Consider the following 18,948-nt stretch of genomic DNA (forward strand, 5'->3'; position numbering starts at 1 on the left):
TGCCTTGTTCATTCTCTCAGTCTTACCTTGAGCCAGAAAGAGCCTCTGTTGGGTGTTCTGACACTCAGGGAATTGCCCAGAGGGAGCGAAACCGAGAGCTGTTGAAATGCGCTTTGGTTTACAGGGAGAAGAGACCTCCTGGCTTCCTGTGAGGGTGCCCAGCCCATCTGCCATGGTATGAAAGGGACCTGATTTAAGGCCAATACCACACTGAGGGATAAAGACTGTCCACACCTGGCTGGAAAACCCATTCGAGTAGTGTGATGGGCCTTAGTGCTGGAGGAGGTTAAACAGACAAAGGCTATGGATTCCGTAGACACAAAGAGTACTCAGACTATTTGCTGTTGCGTACTCATCTGTAAATGTGGTAGGAACTCAAATATATAAAACAACATTCTCAGCTAAGCCAGGAAAACAGGTGTTTTTATTCTTTTCTTTTCCTGCACCTTTTCTAAACTTTCTTCAATGAGCACTTTTGAGTACTTTGATAACATGGCATTAGTCCTCTCAACTGATCCAATGGGGAGCAGGAGTTGGATGACTGACAAAAATGCTGGATAAAGGGATCCCTGGGTGGCGCAGCGGTTTGGCGCCTGCCTTTGGCCCAGGGCGCGATCCTGGAGACCCGGGATCGAATCCCACGTCGGGCTCCCGGTGCATGGAGCCTGCTTCTCCCTCTGCCTGTGTCTCTGCCTCTCTCTCTCTCTCTGTGACTATCATAAATAAATAAAAATTAAAAAAAAAAAATGCTGGATAAAGGGCAGCCTGGGTGGCTCAGTGGTTTAGCGCCACCTTCAGTCCAGGGCCTGATCCTGGAGACCCGGGATCAAGTCCCACGTCAGGCTCCCTGCATGGAGCCTGCTTCTCCCTCTGCCTCTCTCTCTCTATTTCATGAATAAATAAATTAAAATCTTTATTTTAAAAAATGCTGAATAAAGTAGGCAGCCCCGAAGCATGACTATTACTGTAAATGCTAACTTTTTTTTTTTTTTGGTAAATGCTAACTTTAAATGCACGCTTGAATCTACAATGACGCCTCTGCCAACATTTTCAGACAAGGCCATAGCCTCTTCCTTCACTATGGATCGGTTTAGGGTTGTAGGTCATCTTTCCTAGATAAACAATGCCACATATATCTGTGAATTCCAATCCCTATTCCTTTAAAGAGTAATAAACTTAAAAATACTTGGGCAGCCCAAGTGGCTCGGTGGTTTAGCGCTGCCTTCAGCCCAGGGCCTGATCCTGGAGACCCAGGATTGAGTCCTGCGTCAAGTTCCCTGCATGGAGCCTCCTTTTCCCTCTGCCTCTGTCTCTGCCTCTCTCTCTCTGTATGTCTCTCATGAATAAATAAATAAATAAAATCTTTAAAAAAAAATCTAAAAAAAAAATACTTGTGAAACACTGTGAGCTCACATTCCTTCTGAGATTTTTTACTCAGGGCTGCCCCGGAACCTAAGAGTTATCTGTTTACTTTCACTTCCTTACACTTTTGAGAGACTCTTCTTTATCAAGTCTTTCCAAAGTATTCCACTGGATTTTAATGGATGTTAAGTCTCTTTTTTGTACTCAACTTTCTTCACTTTACATAATATTTAAACAGATTATGTAGTCACAGCAGGTGGAAAACTTACACCAATGGTTTGAGGATAAGTAAGTGGCCCTTAGTAAGCATCACCAGGTAGAAGCAGCACAAGAACATTCTAGAAAGTGTGCACAAGCATACTGAGCATGCTGTGGGTATCAGGAGGCACGATCTGTGAAGGGAATGAAGGATGGCAGAAAAGTCGATTGTGTGAATGTAGCCTGATGTGTTTATGCACTTTCAGAAACTGAAACCACCTTCTGCTGATTTCCTTAAGGGAAGAGGCTGTCGAAAAATGAACAACCTGTTCTGAAAGATACAGTTGGGGAGCACGGAGCACATGAGCCCTTCCTCTTTTGCACATGAGCGTGGGGTAGGAGTGTGTATACAAGCATGCGTATTGGGGTAAGTGCAATCTGAGCAGCAGAAGAGCATAGGGGGTGATTTTCATAGGACCTAGCATCACCAGGAATCCAGGCTCTAACTTATGCCAACAGTGGCAGGAATGATTGCATGAGGACATTGTTTTAGCTTTATTTACAGTACAGTAGTGCTGCCCCTGGGTAAAGTGGAAACCGGCCAGAGAAAGAGCAGTCAGAGCTGTGAGTAGGCCCGGGGTGGGGGGCGGGGGGCACATGATCCGGTCAGTGGTCAGACTGAGACTCCGAAGGACCAGGAAATCAGGAGGCTGTGAGGTAGGCGGGAGGCATAAATTTTCACTTTCTGTCTTTCACAGATCAATGGAACTGCTTTGCACATCATCTTCAGCTAGTTTTCAGTACAAAACTTCCATTCCTAAGAGCGAAGCACAAGTGGTGAGGGCAATTCTGGCCCTCGAGAAATTGATGACAGTCAGAGAGCCCAAAGGAAGTACAAGTCATGCCAGGACCAGGGAGGAGAGAATAGGGCCAGTAGAGCAGTGCAGACAGCAAGATTGCACCTAAAGAGTCAAGCGCAGCAGGCTCCTCTTCATCCTCTCCTCTGACCCGACTTCCTGACTCACCTTGGCGTCCACTTCATCTCTCGGCCCAACAGGAGTGCCACCAGTTGCCTAGAACTCTGTTACTTATCTAACTGTACTGATCCATGGTTTAAATCTCTCTGAAAATGAATGAAAGACTGTATGTGATGAAACAATGAGATGAGAAACATGAGTCTGTTTTTACAACGTGGTTATGAGTAACTGCAAGCATAGGCAAAGGCATAGAGCACAGTATAACTCCTCACATACCCGTTACCAGCCTCGACAGTTTTCAACACGTGCCCAGTCTTTTCTGTTGTATGTAATTTTGAAGCAAAGCCCACATATCATTCTATACTATGCGTAATATTTCAAAAATAGCCTTCCTAGAAGCTAGGATTCCTTTGAAAAACATGATCATAATACCAGTATCACACCTAAAAAATTAACAATATTTCTTGAATGTCAAATATCCAATTGTCTTATAAATGCCCTAAGTGACTTTTTAAAAGATTTCATAGTTTATACCAGAAATAAAAGTAAAGGCACCAATCTATTATAAATAATCAGTGGCATAAATGAGAATCCTTGGGCACTTATACGATGCCCAAGGACTACTGCTAATAACCTTTCCTGCAGTCCTAACTGGGTACGAGCCCTGCTTTAGGAACTCTCTCTATATTAACTCATTTAACCCTACAATAAAGATGACTTAGCAAAAGCACCATTTTATAGATGAAGAAACTGAGGCCCAAAGAAGTTAACATAACATGTTCAAGGTTGCCCAGCTAACCCAAGTGTCCATCAGCTGATGAATAATCAAAATGCAGTATATCCATACAAAAGAATGTTACTCAGCTGTAAGGAGGAATGAAGTACTGACACAGATTGCCACACAGATGACCCCTGAAGACATTCTGCTAAGTGAAAGAACTCAGATACAAAAAGCCACATTTTATGTGATTCCACTTATGTAAAGTGTCCAGAATAGCAAATCTATAGAGAGAAAGCAGACCCATGGTTGCCTAGGGCTGGGGCAGGGGGCCAATTGCCAGTGGTCACAGAGTTTCTTTCCCTGGTAATGATGATGTGAAGTTGATGGTGATGATGGATGCACAACTGTGCTAAAAAAAAAAAAAAACACTGAATCATGTGTACACTTGAAATGGGTGAAATGTAGGGTATGAGAATTAGATCTCGATAAAGCAGGTTTTTAAAATTTTTTTATTTATTTATGATAGTCACAGAGAGAGAGAGAGAGAGAGAGAGAGAGAGAGGCAGAGACACAGGCAGAGGGAGAAGCAGGCTCCATGCACTGGGAGCCCGACGTGGGATTCGATCCCGGGTCTCCAGGATCGCGCCCTGGGCCAAAGGCAGGCGCTAAACCGCTGCACCACCCAGGGATCCCCTAAAGCAGTTTTTAAAAAAGTAAATTATCAAAAAAGGTTTAACATGTATCAAATTAAGGAACATTTATTGACCATCTTAAAGGTATATACTACATTCTGTACAACTTATAAAACAAATGTAAAACACAAAAGCTGACCTCAAATTGCTTACAGTTCAGAAGAAAAGCGCATATACAGTATATAATAATGCCCTTTTGCTTTCTGAATTTGTGCCTTTTCCCCTAAATTCAGTTAACTACCTGAACTGGGCTTTCTGATTCATAAGAGATATTGGGCCAGGGTCTGGTGAACAAGTGCTAGGACAAGACTGATTCTGCTCCCCTTCCAATCTGGGGCCTGCTGAGGTCATGATCAACCACAAGGTTACCTTGTAAGCCAGCAACCTACAGGATTCTTAGGGAGCTGAGGCTGGGCCTATTAACCTTATAATTGAAATAATATGAGTAAATGTATCCTAACTAAACTGAGGCTACAAGAGCTCAACGATCGTTGGGTGAGCTAAGGCCACCATGCCTGAGTCCTCTTCCCTTAGTTTAGCGATGCCCAGAGTAAACAAACAGCACAGGTTTTCCTTACCTATGGCTGCTATAGGTCTGGTCTCCCACTGGGGAGGCTACACCTACTGGGCCACACTCCTTGGCCCTCTAAGCTCAAACAGCAAAGGTCACTCTGCTTGAGGTGGGCCTGAGAGCTTTACCAAAAAGACAACGCCCTCGTCTGCTTCCTACTGAGCTACATGGTTCAGAAAAGGAACTAAGGTCTTTGATGAAAACCAGGAGAGTTGCAATCATGAAAACTTTGCGATGTGTTTAGAGGAGAGAGAGGAGGGCCACAGCAAGAGATCCAATCTTGGGAAGGGGTAGTTTGGGGATCTGAAGTTGCACAGAGTAACCGTGTCACTGAAAAAAAAAACAAAACTGAAAAGGTCAGGCACCTGGTGGATCACTTCCAACCAGGAAGGCTTTCTGGAGGTGACACTTACCTGAAATGAACAATGGGGAAACTGCTGTTCAAATTCCATGTGCCTGGGTACTAGGGACTTACAGCTATGGGGCTCTGTTCTACCCTAAGGCTACTAGAACAGTGTCTATCCAGCCCAATGGTCTGTGAATCTGTGAAGCTCACAGGCCACCCAGACTCCCAAACCCGGGGTGCACATCAGAGAGATGCTGGAATTTTATAGACATGTGAATTTGGTCAAACTTTATAACACAGATTTACATTTTCTGGAAGTTTCAAATAACAGTAGCAATCAAAACTTAGAATCTTCTTTAAGCTAACAACCATTCAGTGTTTAAGACAAAACTAGTCAATGAGGTAGAAACTCCCACTTCAAACACTGCTCGTTATGCATCTTTTCCTGAACTGCCCAGAAAGAACATCTCATATTTGGCACAGGTAGCTTGGGCTCAGAGTGGCCTGATGAATCAGCAAACAACTTAGCACCATAACCCTATGGCCAAGGTGCCTCAATTAAACCACAGTTCTATTCAAACTACGATCACTGACATCATAATGGTCTTACCTTTCACTACATCAGCCACATTGCAGGTAGGATCAATACTTCCTATGTGTTTAGGATGAGCAGGGTTAGTGTCACCACCAAACAGAAGTGCTAAACAAACACAAAAGGGAAGGGAGAGATTACAAACAAAGCAGGCAATGTAGCCTTACAACTTCTCAAAGGATTGTCTTATTTATAAGACTCATTGTAGCATCCACAGTGACTTAAAGCTATAGAACACATACAATGATGGGTGATCAGCTCTACTGGACAGCAGGGGAGGAAGGACACATTCTAAGATCTGCTGGTTGCAGTGAGCAGGTCTGAAAGCAGTGACACGTGCCGGGTGTCCAACCCTTTTCTCCCTGACCCAGTGTGACTTGGATGAAAAAGTTATTTTCATCCTTCGCCAAGTTTACTCACCTTTTCGGTACTACTCCAGACACTGAATCCAACATTCACTACTTATTTAGAAAATGCAGTCTGTACTGTTAGTGCAGGCTTGCGAAGTGTCTTCACTGTGAACATTTCAAATGCCTCCATCACGGGGAGTATTTTTCAATGTAGTATACACAAATAATATTTGTTCAAGTACTTTTTCTGTTCAAGTATCTTTAAAAGTACATTCAAATACTTCCACAGTGCACAAGATTTACAAAATATTATTTCCGAATAAAAGCCAAAAGGATCCCCAAAGAAAAAAGTAATCTGAATCCAAATGTTAATAGGTATACTTATTTCCAAATCAAACAAAAATTGGGGATAGCTTAGATTCCACAAAAGGAGAATGCTTAAATAAAATAGGGGAGGTTTTAAATTATAAAAAATGACAAATAAGGGCCTTAGGCCAATACATAAAGTTCCAAATGACTGACTGGAAGAAAAACAGACACGTACCAGCTCAATCATCTAAAAACATGTACATATATATGAAAACAGACACATTTAGGTCAAAAAGAAATTGTAGTTATGTAAGTAGCTCAACTTAATAGTAATTAGGTTCTTTTTTCATTTAAATTTCCTATAAACTGTTGTACACTTCTATTTTTAAAAGTTACACATTTGGAACCAATCCACATGTAATAATTGTGTAATATTCACTAATCCAAATGAATCAAATTAGTAGAGATGCTCTGGTTATCATCCTGGTGAGTGGACTAAAACTCTCCATATGAGATTATGGTTTGTCAATTTGCTTAATTTGATTTCAGTGATCACTGTGAAATTAAAGACCAATTGTTCAGATTGTCAAAATGCCAGTTCAATATTCCCTGTATTGATGTTTTTAAAACCAAAAAGGAAAACATGTAAAATCCTGGATAAAGAGTAAAACACACTGTCACCAGGAACATAACGGCAGAGACTTAAAAGGCAAGCAGAGCCCCTGCCTCTAATAAGAGCATCAAAGTTCCAAGGATTTCCATTGACAAAGAATACTAACAAATAGCTTTTTCATAGATAGGATTTACTTAGGAAAAACTAAACTAGAAACAAAATTTCTACAGGCCAAGCTTCAGATCAGTAAATTCTAAGTGAAGCAACAGGAAAACGTTTGGGAGAAACCACTTTGGCCGCTCTTTCGAAAGTGGACCAAAAACCCAACTTACTGTGCTGGTTAATAAGCATGCGGAAAGAGATGCGGTTGGTATAGAACCGATCCAGAAAATACTGGATGTTACTGCTAATGAACGGATCAAACCCAAATTTCTCCTTGTATTCAATCACTCCTTGTGCCATTGTAGGAACCACATCATTGTGTCTATTTCTGACTTTAATCAGAACTTGGAGAAAGCTGTGTGGGAGGGAAACAAAAAGCGGTCAGTCTTTATATCTCATGTGCTGATGCATAAATTTCCCAGCTCTGTCTCCACACTATTTATGTGCTGGTATTTTTATAAGTAGAGATATTATCATTACGGGCTTTTGCTTGAAACTTTCTACCAAAATTCTTCTTTCACAGACACAAAAAGTAAAAGGTTCAAGTAAAGAGAAAAATGTTCAAATATCTTCTTGGGAATCCACTAACTGTATGGAAAAGGGATCACATATAATACAGGTTCTAGAAATGTTTGCTGAGTAACTGCAGAACACACTAATATTTCTTCTGACAACATCAGGACAATCCTCCCAAATTTCCATGGATTTATTATAAAGTCTCAAAGCAACAGCTTCCATGAATAAATAATGTGAAACTCTTTAAGAGTAAAATTTTGAAATGAATTTCTCATAGCAGTAAAATATAGTGTGAAATGTAGATGGAACAAAGACAATTAAGACAAACCCAGTCAAGCATTATGGTATATTACTATAAAGATACAGAGGGCAAATAAACTAAGAATGGTAACTGAGAATAGAAAGACAAGTCAATGGAACCAAATAAAAAGCTTAGAACAAGGCCCGAGGGCAAGCAAATATGTGTGCATAAAAATTTAGCATATTGATAAAGTGACATTCCAAATCAGTAGGGAAACCATCAAATTAGTTGGGACAGCTGGCTACCAATTTAAGTCACATCCCAATTTCAAGCCTTAAGCCAAAAACTTAATTAAAAGATTTAAACATAAAAGAATGAAATCATAGAAAAACATAAATTAGGTGAATTAGTATATAATATAGTATGCCTTGGGGTAAAGGCGGCTGTTCTAAGCTTAATACCACAGGTAGAAACCATGAACAAACAATAGGACTATACAGAATTTCAACAATTCTGTAGGGATATACGTTATAAAGTCAAAAAATAAAGTGAAAACTGGGAAAAGTACATTTGCAGGTGCTCCTAGCCTCAGTAAAGGAAAAGATAAGCAACCTAAACAGAAAACCAGGCAAGGGATCTGGTATCATTGGGGAACTCACCACAGAGGCAATGCAAGTATCAATAACTGCCCCTTCAAAATAATAAGAGAAAAGCAAAACAATGCAGTACTATTCTCCACTTACCACACTGGCAAAGAATAACCAGTGTTATCTAGAGTGTGGGAGCATACTGATGCATTTCGGGGGCAATTTAGCAACATAGATCAAAAGACCAAAGAGAGTCATTCCACTCCCAGGAATTGATCCTAGGAAAATAACAGGACAAGGCTGTATTTAAGAGCTGTTCTTAAGAGCCCTGCTTAGAGTAGCAAGAAAAATACAAACCATTCTACAACTCACTGACAGGAGGTCAAATCACATGACTTACCTGTAGATGGACCATTTTGAAACCATTAATAATGGTATAGAGATCTATAATGTCCACAATTATTTCTGTAAAACATATTGTGTACATATGAAAATATGGATGCCTAGGGAAAAGTATGGAATGGAAGGAAAATGTTAATGGTGTTTGTTCCCTGGTAATGGAAATCTGGAGTGACTTTCTTTTCACTTATCTAAATAGTCTTACATTTCTCAGTGATGAAATACTCCTGTAACAAATACACACACACAAAGACAGCAGAGATGAATCCATCAACACTGAAACTGGAAGGTCATAATTATTCACAAGAAATTTGATAATGGACAATTTGTCCTCTACATCATGTTCCTTCTAACGTATTTATAAATTCAATATCGCCAAAATGAAAGATGGCATTATAGTAGAGAAGCACCTCAACTTATCAGAAAGGAGAAGACTTGCCTCAAGAGCTCAATTCTCAGAACGCTTTCCTGGTCTTCTGGGGTTTTCTAAACGTTATCATTATGAGAAACAAGCCTGTTCTCTAAGCTGCTTTCACTTCACTTAAATGATCTCCCTACCCAGGATTCCTGCATGACACCTCCTGGGCTGGAAAAGCCTACTACTCTGAGTAAAGCAACCAGCTCACCTTCCCTTCCTTCCTTCACCAGGGGCAATGGGCTTCTGAAACCCCAACTATCCCAACTAGCTGTGTACACCTGGGCAAGTCATCAAAACTCACTGAGGGAAAGCGATTATCACTATGATTTCACACACAATGGATCCAGTACTTGGCAGTTTCCAAAATGGGCTCATGTCCATAAATTACATCTGACCAATAACCTGTTCCAGAAACTGAGATAGGATTCTGGGAAACATATGGCAGCAATTTAATATTATTTACTTCCACAAATCTATACCCTAAATTTGAAACTAGAGAAGTCAGTCCTAATTTTTAGGATGTCAGCAAAACAAACTGTTACTAGCTAACAGCATTTGAGAAAACAAAGCTTCTGGATTCGATTCCTTTAATTTCAATACATTAAATGAGACCAATGGCCTATAGCAAGAAGAACGCTGCATCTGGGGATCTAATGCGATGCCCCCCTTCCACAAATGACAAATCCATTAACAAAACACCTAGCAAAGTATAAAACAGGTCAGGATTCTTCCCCCTTATATTTTAATCTGCAACTAAATTGGAGCTAGCTACCCAAGGCTCACACCAGCAGTTCTGGCAGTGTGGTACATTGGAAGGAACAATGCACTAAGGACATGGAATAATGATTTACAGATCCAGTTCTACTACTAACTAAATGTCACAACTTTAGACAAGTCATTTCTCTTTTCTGACCTCAGTTTCCTTATCTGTGAACTACAAGGGCTGCGTTGAATGCCTCCAGCTAAGGTTGCTTGTATAACACAATGTTTCTTAGTTCTTTTTATGGGACACCTATGTGTAAGGGATTTGGTGCCATAACTTTGTGGACCAGGCTTCTATGTAGAAAAAAATTCTACAGCACAGCAGACCTGCCATGTGCATTCACTCGTGTGTAAATGAAACAGGGGGAAAGTAATAAGAAGGGGATACTGAATTTCTCTTGGGAGTAAAAGAGCACACTGGGAGCTAGGGTTAGTGTTTTCCAGTTAAATGAAGATGAAAAAGAAACAGAAACATTTTCCATCAGCATGAGAAGTTAGTGGTCTTTGTGCATAGCAGCAGCAAGAGAATTATATTAAAAGTGCACTCTTTTATGCCACTCCAAAATGAAAGCATTACAGGTTTTCTGAGCTCAACTGTTAGGCTGCACTGAAATTTTTTTTTTAACTGAAAAAATGGTAAAGGACTGTAGATAAATTCATGTCTATACAGAGGCCACTGCATTCTTAAAACTACCACTAGGTGGAACATTTACTGCAATATTTATAGTGAGTGGCTGCCCCAGTACGCCATGAGCAAAAATATTAAGAACTAGATCAAGAAACGTCATTTCAAGAGTCATTATTCCTTCTGTGGTATGTTAAATTAACTCAAATTATTCAAAAATGCGATGTTGAGTTGTTACCCATGAACAAAGCTAATGCTTTAATCCAAATTATACTTCTTGGTTCATAATGACATGAGTTCCATCTACCAAAACATTTTTTAACCTGGATGTTTTTACTTTCAAGTAAATTTGATACCATACTTACTTATCCAAGACCTGTGGATCCTCAGGGCTCTTATTTTCATATTCTAGAAGTTCAAGAAAGCTCTGCATATACCTAAAAAAGATGAGTTACTGTGTTAATTGCCTGCCCAACATCCATTCCTCCTTTCCCCCTTCCTAAGAGTACCCTAAATTCTCACTCAGGTATCTACCCTATCCCCTCCCTCAAGTGCTGCAGGGGAAGCTGATGCCAGGCAAAGCTCCTGGGTGGCCTGATTTTTCTCTGGGTAATGGTATTTTTCTTGTCACCGACTACTAGCTAGTCCAACAGTCTAGGCCTCAGCCTGTCATTGCATTGCATTCCCCTGAACAAAGGAACTGGCTCAGCAATGGGGGCACTGCCCCAGTAAAATAAGAGAGAAGACTTGGTGGGGGGGATCTTTGGGAGAGAAATGAACTTGCTCCCCCTTTTTTTTTACAGTGAACCCTGGAAATGTTGCAGCTATTCTGTGACCAGGAAGAAATCCAGCCTGAAAATAAAGCCGACACCATGGAACACAGGGCCATGATAACCTCGTGAATCTCTAAATTGAACCCACACCAAAGCTCATCCTATGGCTACACGAGCCAATTTATTATTTAATTGGATTTTCTGCTACTCACAAACATATTCTAACTGATACACCAAATCTACAGTCTGATTAGCCAAGAAGTGCATATAAATTGTAAGAAACACATGTGTGATATTCAGGTGCACGCCAAGCACTTAGAAACTAGAAATAAACGTTCCTTCTCAGAGTTAAACTAATCCCATCATCACTGCAATGAGGAGAAGGAATGCCTCTTAGGTCCTCAGAAACAGCTTCTGAATTAAAAATAGCTGCATATCTCAATCAGGGCCAGTATGGGAAATAATGTGTCCAAAATAAATATCTAGAGAACATAGAAAAATGGGATGCAGAGAGGCACGTTACTGTAGCAGCTAGATCCAGACAGACCCTGCTAGATCTGGAGAGGATTCAGAGATACCAATTACTCAGAGGTGTGTCATCTCTGCTTTGGATCTGAACATGCCCGGAAAGAATGATCCCTTAATATAATTATTTCTAACAATTAATTACCACTAATCCTGCTATCCAGCTTTGGAGGGAGGATGAGGGTACTCCAGTAACAAAAAAATTGACTGCGAAGCATATAAATACATAAACAGGAATAATGTTTTAGTAATCAGCCTCACTTGAACTTTATAACGATGCGTGATACTAAAGTATGTTCAACTCTGGATATACTTTCTAAAAGCCTCTAGGCAAATCAGGCTATGGATCAGGCACTGTTGAAATCATCAGGTCAAACCACTCAGAGAGGGCCAAGTCAGAGGGCAAAGTCAGCCATAGGCAACAAGGCCCTCTACCCCATCGCACGCCAGCAGCGTTCTAAGGAGGTCACCCATTCCTTCCAAAGGAGGTAGTTCAACTAAAGAGCAAAGTCATGGGTGAGAGGAGCCAAAGATGCTGCTGATCTTCCTGGCCTGAAAGTCAGGAGAACCAGGAGAACACACTCCAGCTGAGGTGGGCTTCATGGCTTGTGATGAGTAAGAGTCACTTCTGAGAGGAAAAGGAAATGACAGCTAAGCACAGTGTGTGATCCTAAACTGGATTCCCACATTGGGGTGGGGATTGTTTTTTTTTTTTTTTTTTAAAAGAGGGGATCCCTGGGTGGCTCAGCGGTTTAGCGCCTGCCTTTGGCCCAGGGTGTGATCCTGGAGTCCCGGGATCGAGTCCCACATCAGGCTCCCAACATGGAGCCTGCTTCTCCCTCCTCCTGTGTCTCTGCCTCTCTATGTCTATCATAAATAAATAAAAATAAATAAATATTTTTAATAAATAAATAAATAAATAAATGAGCACTATTAGGGCAATTAATGAAATGAGAACAAGGTCTCCCACATTAGAAAATATTACTGGACCAATGTTAAACTCCCAAATTTGATAATCATACTGTGGTTTTCTAAGAGTTGTTCTAAGGAGATATATATTGAAGTCTTTAGGGGTAGAAGGGCATGATGTCTACCATTAACCCAAATGGTTTAGGAAAAAAAATGTGTATCAGGTATGTGTGTACCACACATGATATACCCTAAAAGTACACGTACACACATGTACGTACACACACACACACACACACACATCCAGAGAGAGAGTGTGCATATGAAGGAGAACAGCAGAACAAATGCTGTTGGATGTTAAGAATTAGTGACTCTGGGTGAAGGATTTGGGAATTCTTGCTGCTAGCTTTGCAAACCTTTCTGCTATCTAGGAAATTAGCTCAAAATTTAATTTTTTTTTAAAGTGACATGCAGGTGTTTGGAATGGCTACAGAAGACACATGAGACCAAAGAAAGAGATGACCCCCTAATCTGAGTCCTACTTTGCCAGCAATTCTCTTTGGAGCCCCTGAAGGAACCTTTAGGTAAGTGACAGATGCTCAACTGTCACTCCCACCAGGCCCAGGGGACTCGAAGGTCATCTAGCTGACCTCAGATTCCCACCACAATGACCCCAACAGTGCCTACATGCTTTCTGCTGGGAAATTTCTGATGATGGTCTTGAAGCAAGAAAGAAAGCACAAGCAAACAGGTCCTTGCTGCTCTTGCTGGAACACATGCTGCCTCTGGGGCAGAAAGCGACAGACGATGGACGTCAGGCCCTCACGACCGCTCTCTGACCTTCCCTGCACACCAGGGCCCCTGAGCCTACCACGCGCAGGAGCCGTGGCTCATCTGGGACAGGGACTGGGTGCCCCATGGCTCAGACCACCCAGTATACTGCTTCTCAGACAATTTGTGCTTAGCCCTAAGAACAGATTGTAATCAGTATTACTGAGGAATAACTTGTTCAACGTCCACTCCCTTGCAGAAGCCTGGCTGCCATTAACCTTTTAAATGAAAACTAATTAACGGCTCAGTTCTCCTATCTGTCCACATCGTTCCCTTCCCCTGAAGTGCTCTCCATGTCCCTGTCGCTGTCCCCTCCACCGCCCACCCAGGGACAGTGCAAAGCCACCGCGGCCCCCCTGCCCGCTCCTCTGTGCGCCCACAGCACTGCCTCTGTACTGGCTAGAGAGCACTTTTTGGTCTCCCCGACTCCTCCAGCTTTCTCCACAGGGACTTGGACCTTGCTTTAACACACAGGAGACATGCAAGTGTTTCTCAGACATATGCAAATCCCTTTCTGAAAATATGCCACCGGCTCTTCCACCCTACCACTCACCAACCTCCCCCTGCTTACCTAGTGGAGAGTTTTGCCACAAATTCAACTTCCTCAATTAAATAACATGTGCCCAAAGTATCAGAGCTGTACACGATTGAACTTTGTCATACTGTGTTGAGTTTTTAAAAAAATTTTCATAGGGCGAGTGAAACACATTAGGCACTGATATTTTTACAATCCGAGGTTCCCCTTTAAATGACTTAATTTTCTTTAACAGAAATACTGCCAACAAGAAACTCTAACAGGAAAATAAAAGAAGCAAGGCTGTGACTTGATCAAAAAGTGGCAATATCCCCTCACCCAGAGGACTCCAGACCTGTTCCCATGGGTCACTGTGTTGCTATTCCTTTAAATCTTTCTGTGCTAATTTTTGTTTCAGTGAGCAGTTACATTTATAACCGAAAAATAAAATTTGAAAAGTCAAGAAAGCTGTCTAGCACAGTTTTAAAGTCTTTTAATTAAAACAATTTTAAGTTGTCAGAAAAAAAGAAAGAAAAGAAAAGAGGAACAAACTTTTAATTGCTTGGAAAATGCAGCTATCCCGAATGACTCATTCCCACACATGCAGTACATGTACTTTTAGGGAGAATGGTCTCAATGCCAAGTGTTCAGAGCATTATGGGAAGACCCATCTAAAGCCACATTATTTACTTACCAACTCTGAACCAACCCTACTGAAGGGCGGTTAAGCAAGTTATCCGGCAGAAGATTAACTTCCCTCATTGTGTTAGCCAGTCGTACAGGAAGCTCCTTTCGCAGAAACATGTATGAAGTTTTCTCACATGCATTATCTCGCCCTATTAAAAGACAATAAATGTTCCATGATTTTATAATCTAACAGATGGAATAATAAAGTGCTCTCATGATAGCACGGTTACTGGTTAGGAGGAGAAAATAATTAAACAACCCTGCAGTCTCTAGTTAAATTTTTATCCTCTGAAATACAAGTTTAAGAAAATAATTTAATTAGAATAGAAAAAGAACATTTAGTCCAAGAGGCAACCTTGAAAGCGGGTTTTCTTCTTAACACAAATACATTTCTAGTGTTACCAATAGTGATAGAAAAATGACCTGGGATATAATCTGAATTTGTTTTCAAATAAATACTGTGGGAAAAGTGTCGAGTACAAAAGTAAGAGAACATGCAAATCCACTCCCACTCACAGGGGTTTCCAGAAGGCAACAGACCCATTCATTCCACAAATATTCACCTCCTGTGTGTCAAATGCTTCCCAAGGTTTCCTTCAAATGTGTTTCTCCAGGGATCAGAGCTTTGTTACTCTAGGAAGCAGCCACAGACCTGCTCGGATCGAGACATGGGGCCTTAGGATGTGCCAGAGAAACCAGCACACAGGTGCGCTCAGAAACAGAGAGATCTACTCTGACATGTCCAAGAAGGTAAGACCTAGTGTTGGCCATAAAGATGGAGGTCACAGAATCTTCTGTCGGTTGTCCTGAGCTGCTTGTGCATAAAATATACGTAACTAGGACACAATGAGAGAAAAGGTACACAGAACAAGGAAACACGAGCCCCTTCCCTAGCTGTTGTGAGCAGAGTAGTTCCATGACCCCCAAGCCCTTCTGTAAACCCAATGATGGCTGGGGGGTGGGGGTATGGTAGAAAGGACATGGGCTTTGGGGACAGAAATGTGCTTCAGCCCCAACTCCTCCATTTTGGGGGCAGAAAACCTTCAGTAAGCTTCTTAATTGCTCTAAGTCTCAGCTGCCTTCACCTGTAAAATGGGGACAGAAGTTCAGTTTTTGTAAAGACTCAATGTGCTAATGTGTACGGAGCCTGACACGAAGTAGGCGATCAATAAACATTAGTCCTTCTTCTGTCCTCTGTGATACTTCTGGGTCCGTCCCAACTCTCTCACATTCCAGAGGCCTTTCTGATGTTCCGTACTGCCAGAAGGCTGTCTGGACATGGGCAACTTGGGGCCAGGCCCAGAGAGAAACAAGCAAGCCTTGGATAAAACTTTTCTCCTCCAGATTCTCATTCTTCCAAATGTGATGCAGGCCGCAAACCAGAGACACAGAAGTAAATCTGATTTGCTAACACTTGCAGCCAAGCTCTGGTTTATTCATTTCCTCTCCCCACTGAATAAGACTAGAAATAAAAGAACCCACTTGAGAAAGTCATCTGCAGAACCTTTCTTTTGTCCACTGACCCCTGAGCCCTCTTCTCCATTAAAAAAAAAAAAAGTTAGAATAAAAGGTGTCTTAATCCCTCCCTTACTTCCTTCACCCCAGGTGAGTACACTGAAGGCCTCTGGTGCATCTTTAATTCATCAAGGATCTGTCCCCCACTCTTCCCCCCCACCCCCAGTAAAGAAGAAGGGGTGTGATTATCCCAGCAACGACCTTCCATCATCTACTCTATGCACATTTATTTGGCTTTAGATGATTAACATTTAAAAGGACTCTGGCTGCTTTGCTTCAGATCATATGTATCATTCCTAAAAACGTTCTGTAGGATTCTAAGAGCTGAATCATTTTAAGTGCACTAAAGATGCTGATACCTAAACCACAGGGAATCGCATCACAAAATGAAGGACCTGTTATTATCTAAGGTAAAATGTGCATCTAACTTTCCACATACCAGGACAAAGACTTTGCATCCCAGTTAAATAGAGAGGACCTTTTCTTCCAGCACGGAAGGAAGGCTGCCCTTCTCCCTACAGGAGAAGGAAGTGAGAGGACGGAGGAGAAGAAGAAGCGCCCCACGGGGATCAGACTGGAACTGTGAGTAGCAGCATGAATGCAGGATTTTAAAAAATTATCTGAGTTTTTTGGACATTAAAGTTTACATGTTTAAGCTTCCATATTAGGAGCAGCAAATTAGAAACCCAGGGTCAGAGAAAGGGCACGATGGGAAAGGTGGGAGCTGGCTGGCAGGTGACAAGTGTCATTGTGCTTCTACGCCTGGTGGGGCGGGGAGGGGGGGAAGGACAGCTGTGGGAACAGTACCTACTTCACAGAGGTGTAGCAAGGGTTAAAAAGTGCTTAACGTTTAACATTAACAACTTTCTTAAAATTTAGAAGAGGGGGCTCATTAAATAGCCATCACTAATGATGCAAATGATGATAAAGCAGAACAGCCTGAGGCCACGGGGTGCCAGATCAAATAACCTGATACTTGCTAAGCCCTGAGAGCTCTGGCTGCATTCTGGTTGAGTGCGGTTGCCTCTGCTCATTTGATGATTCTACATAATTAAAAAGGGATTAAAAAGGATTAAATTAAGTTGTGCTCCTACTATCCACTTCTTTTTATTTTAAAATAAAAGGCCTTGATGTGTACATTAGTCGACTCTGCACTAACTAGACAATTCAACAACTTGGTATGGTCGAAGATAACCAAATACCAGGAGGCAGTTATTCTAGTCATCTTGGATTATCAGCTCGTTGTGAACTAGCATAGAAAGAGCCTTGTTTTGTCTCTGTATCCCCCATGGCACCAATAAGAGTACCTGACCTATGGTAGTTTCTCAATGATTTGCCAGAAAGATAATACTTTCAGAAGTTTTTATTAAAAAAATTATCTGAAAAATCTCAGGTTTTGCCTCCTACATTCGTATTTAGCTTTAGAGATGAATTCTTTGTACTCAGATACCTTAATTATACATCAGCTTAAACAAGGAGGTAAGCCTTTTTTAGTTAATTAGTGAACCTAAAAATAAGTATGAAAGGTCCAACTTTTTTATAACCTTTCTGTGGTTTTGCTCATGTAAGTTGGAAGTATTTTATCCTATGTATTAATGCTGGATACTCAGTTTAAATCAAAGGGTTCCAACAATCTTTTTTTCTTTTTTAAGTAAACTTTAAAAAAAAGCCTTTTGGTTTTAATTGAATGTCCTCTAAGAGGCTTCAGGTTTTATAAGTCTTCTGGCATACTGAGTATTTTCCAGTGACTCTTTCCAGTTATTCAGCTTCATTTTTTCCCCACTTACTTGGCTTCTCTGCATTCCTTAATTTTGATTTTCTATTTTTATTCTGCATTTCTCTGTATGCTTCACCTTATTCAATTTTACCAGTGACATTTTTTCCTAGCATCAGTTCAGTGGATGATGAAGGAGTGGGTGAGGGACAGGGAACATTCTGGGACTTGATGAATAAAATGAAGTCATTAGTTTAACTCCATTCGTGTGTATTTCTTCAGTGTTTTTGTGCTCATTTGGTGACCCTTCAATTCTCTTCTGTTATTTTTTTTATATATATAAAAAAAGATGTATGTTTTTATCCAAGAAAGAGAGAAAGCATGAGAGTGGGGAGTGGGTTGCAGAGCGAGAGGCAGTGAGACTCTTAAGCAGACTCCATGTCAAGCGTGGAGCCCAACATGGGGCATGATCCTACAACCCTGAGGTCATAACCTGAGCCAAAATTAAAAGTTGGACACTCAACAGACTGCATCATTCAGGCGCCCTAGTCTATTCTGTTTTTCATACTTTGCCCTCTCATTGAGAAGTTGAAGACAATTACTACATTTCCAAAAGGTATGATTTGTTTTGTCTAAAGAGATTCCAAATAACTTTCCATTCACCAAGACATAAAATGAACAGACATAGGGGCACCTGGGTGGTTCAGTGGTTGAGTGTCTGCCTTTGGCCCAGGTCATGATCCCAGGGTCCTGGGATCGGATCCCACATCAGACTCCCTGCAGGGTACCTGCTTCTCCCTCTGCCTATGTTTTTGCCTCTCTCTTTGTGTCTCTCATGAATGGATAAATAAAGTATTTAATAAAAATGAACAGACACAGAAACACAAATGACTTTCAAGCAGGTGCAGGGAGCCATCTTGGTGACAGTTACCAGTAAAAAAGGAATATCTGACTAGCCTTCTGAGAGCAAGAGTTCAGAATTATTCTTTATACCTGGTTTCCACAATGGTCTATGTATTTGGTAAGTCTTAAATCCTCT

The 18,948-nt window shown here is 41.2% G+C and overlaps 1 protein-coding gene across 4 annotated transcripts in view; it reads right to left on the reverse strand.

The window, feature by feature from the left end:
- PDK3 (pyruvate dehydrogenase kinase 3) overlaps positions 1-18,948 on the reverse strand; it is an 84,845-nt gene that overhangs the window by 37,992 nt on the left and 27,905 nt on the right. For all 4 annotated transcript variants that reach the window (XM_077887674.1, XM_077887672.1, XM_077887671.1 and 1 more), the window contains exons 2-5: positions 14,688-14,829; positions 10,807-10,878; positions 7,064-7,248; positions 5,478-5,567 (exon numbers count right to left, since the gene is read on the reverse strand). In XM_077887674.1, coding sequence (XP_077743800.1) covers positions 5,478-5,567; positions 7,064-7,248; positions 10,807-10,878; positions 14,688-14,797 — 457 coding nt within the window. In that variant the 5' untranslated portion in view covers positions 14,798-14,829. The remainder of the gene's footprint in view (positions 1-5,477; positions 5,568-7,063; positions 7,249-10,806; positions 10,879-14,687; positions 14,830-18,948) is intronic.

Source organism: Canis aureus, chromosome X, assembly GCF_053574225.1.
Source record: "Canis aureus isolate CA01 chromosome X, VMU_Caureus_v.1.0, whole genome shotgun sequence".
Lineage (NCBI taxonomy): Eukaryota > Metazoa > Chordata > Mammalia > Carnivora > Canidae > Canis > Canis aureus.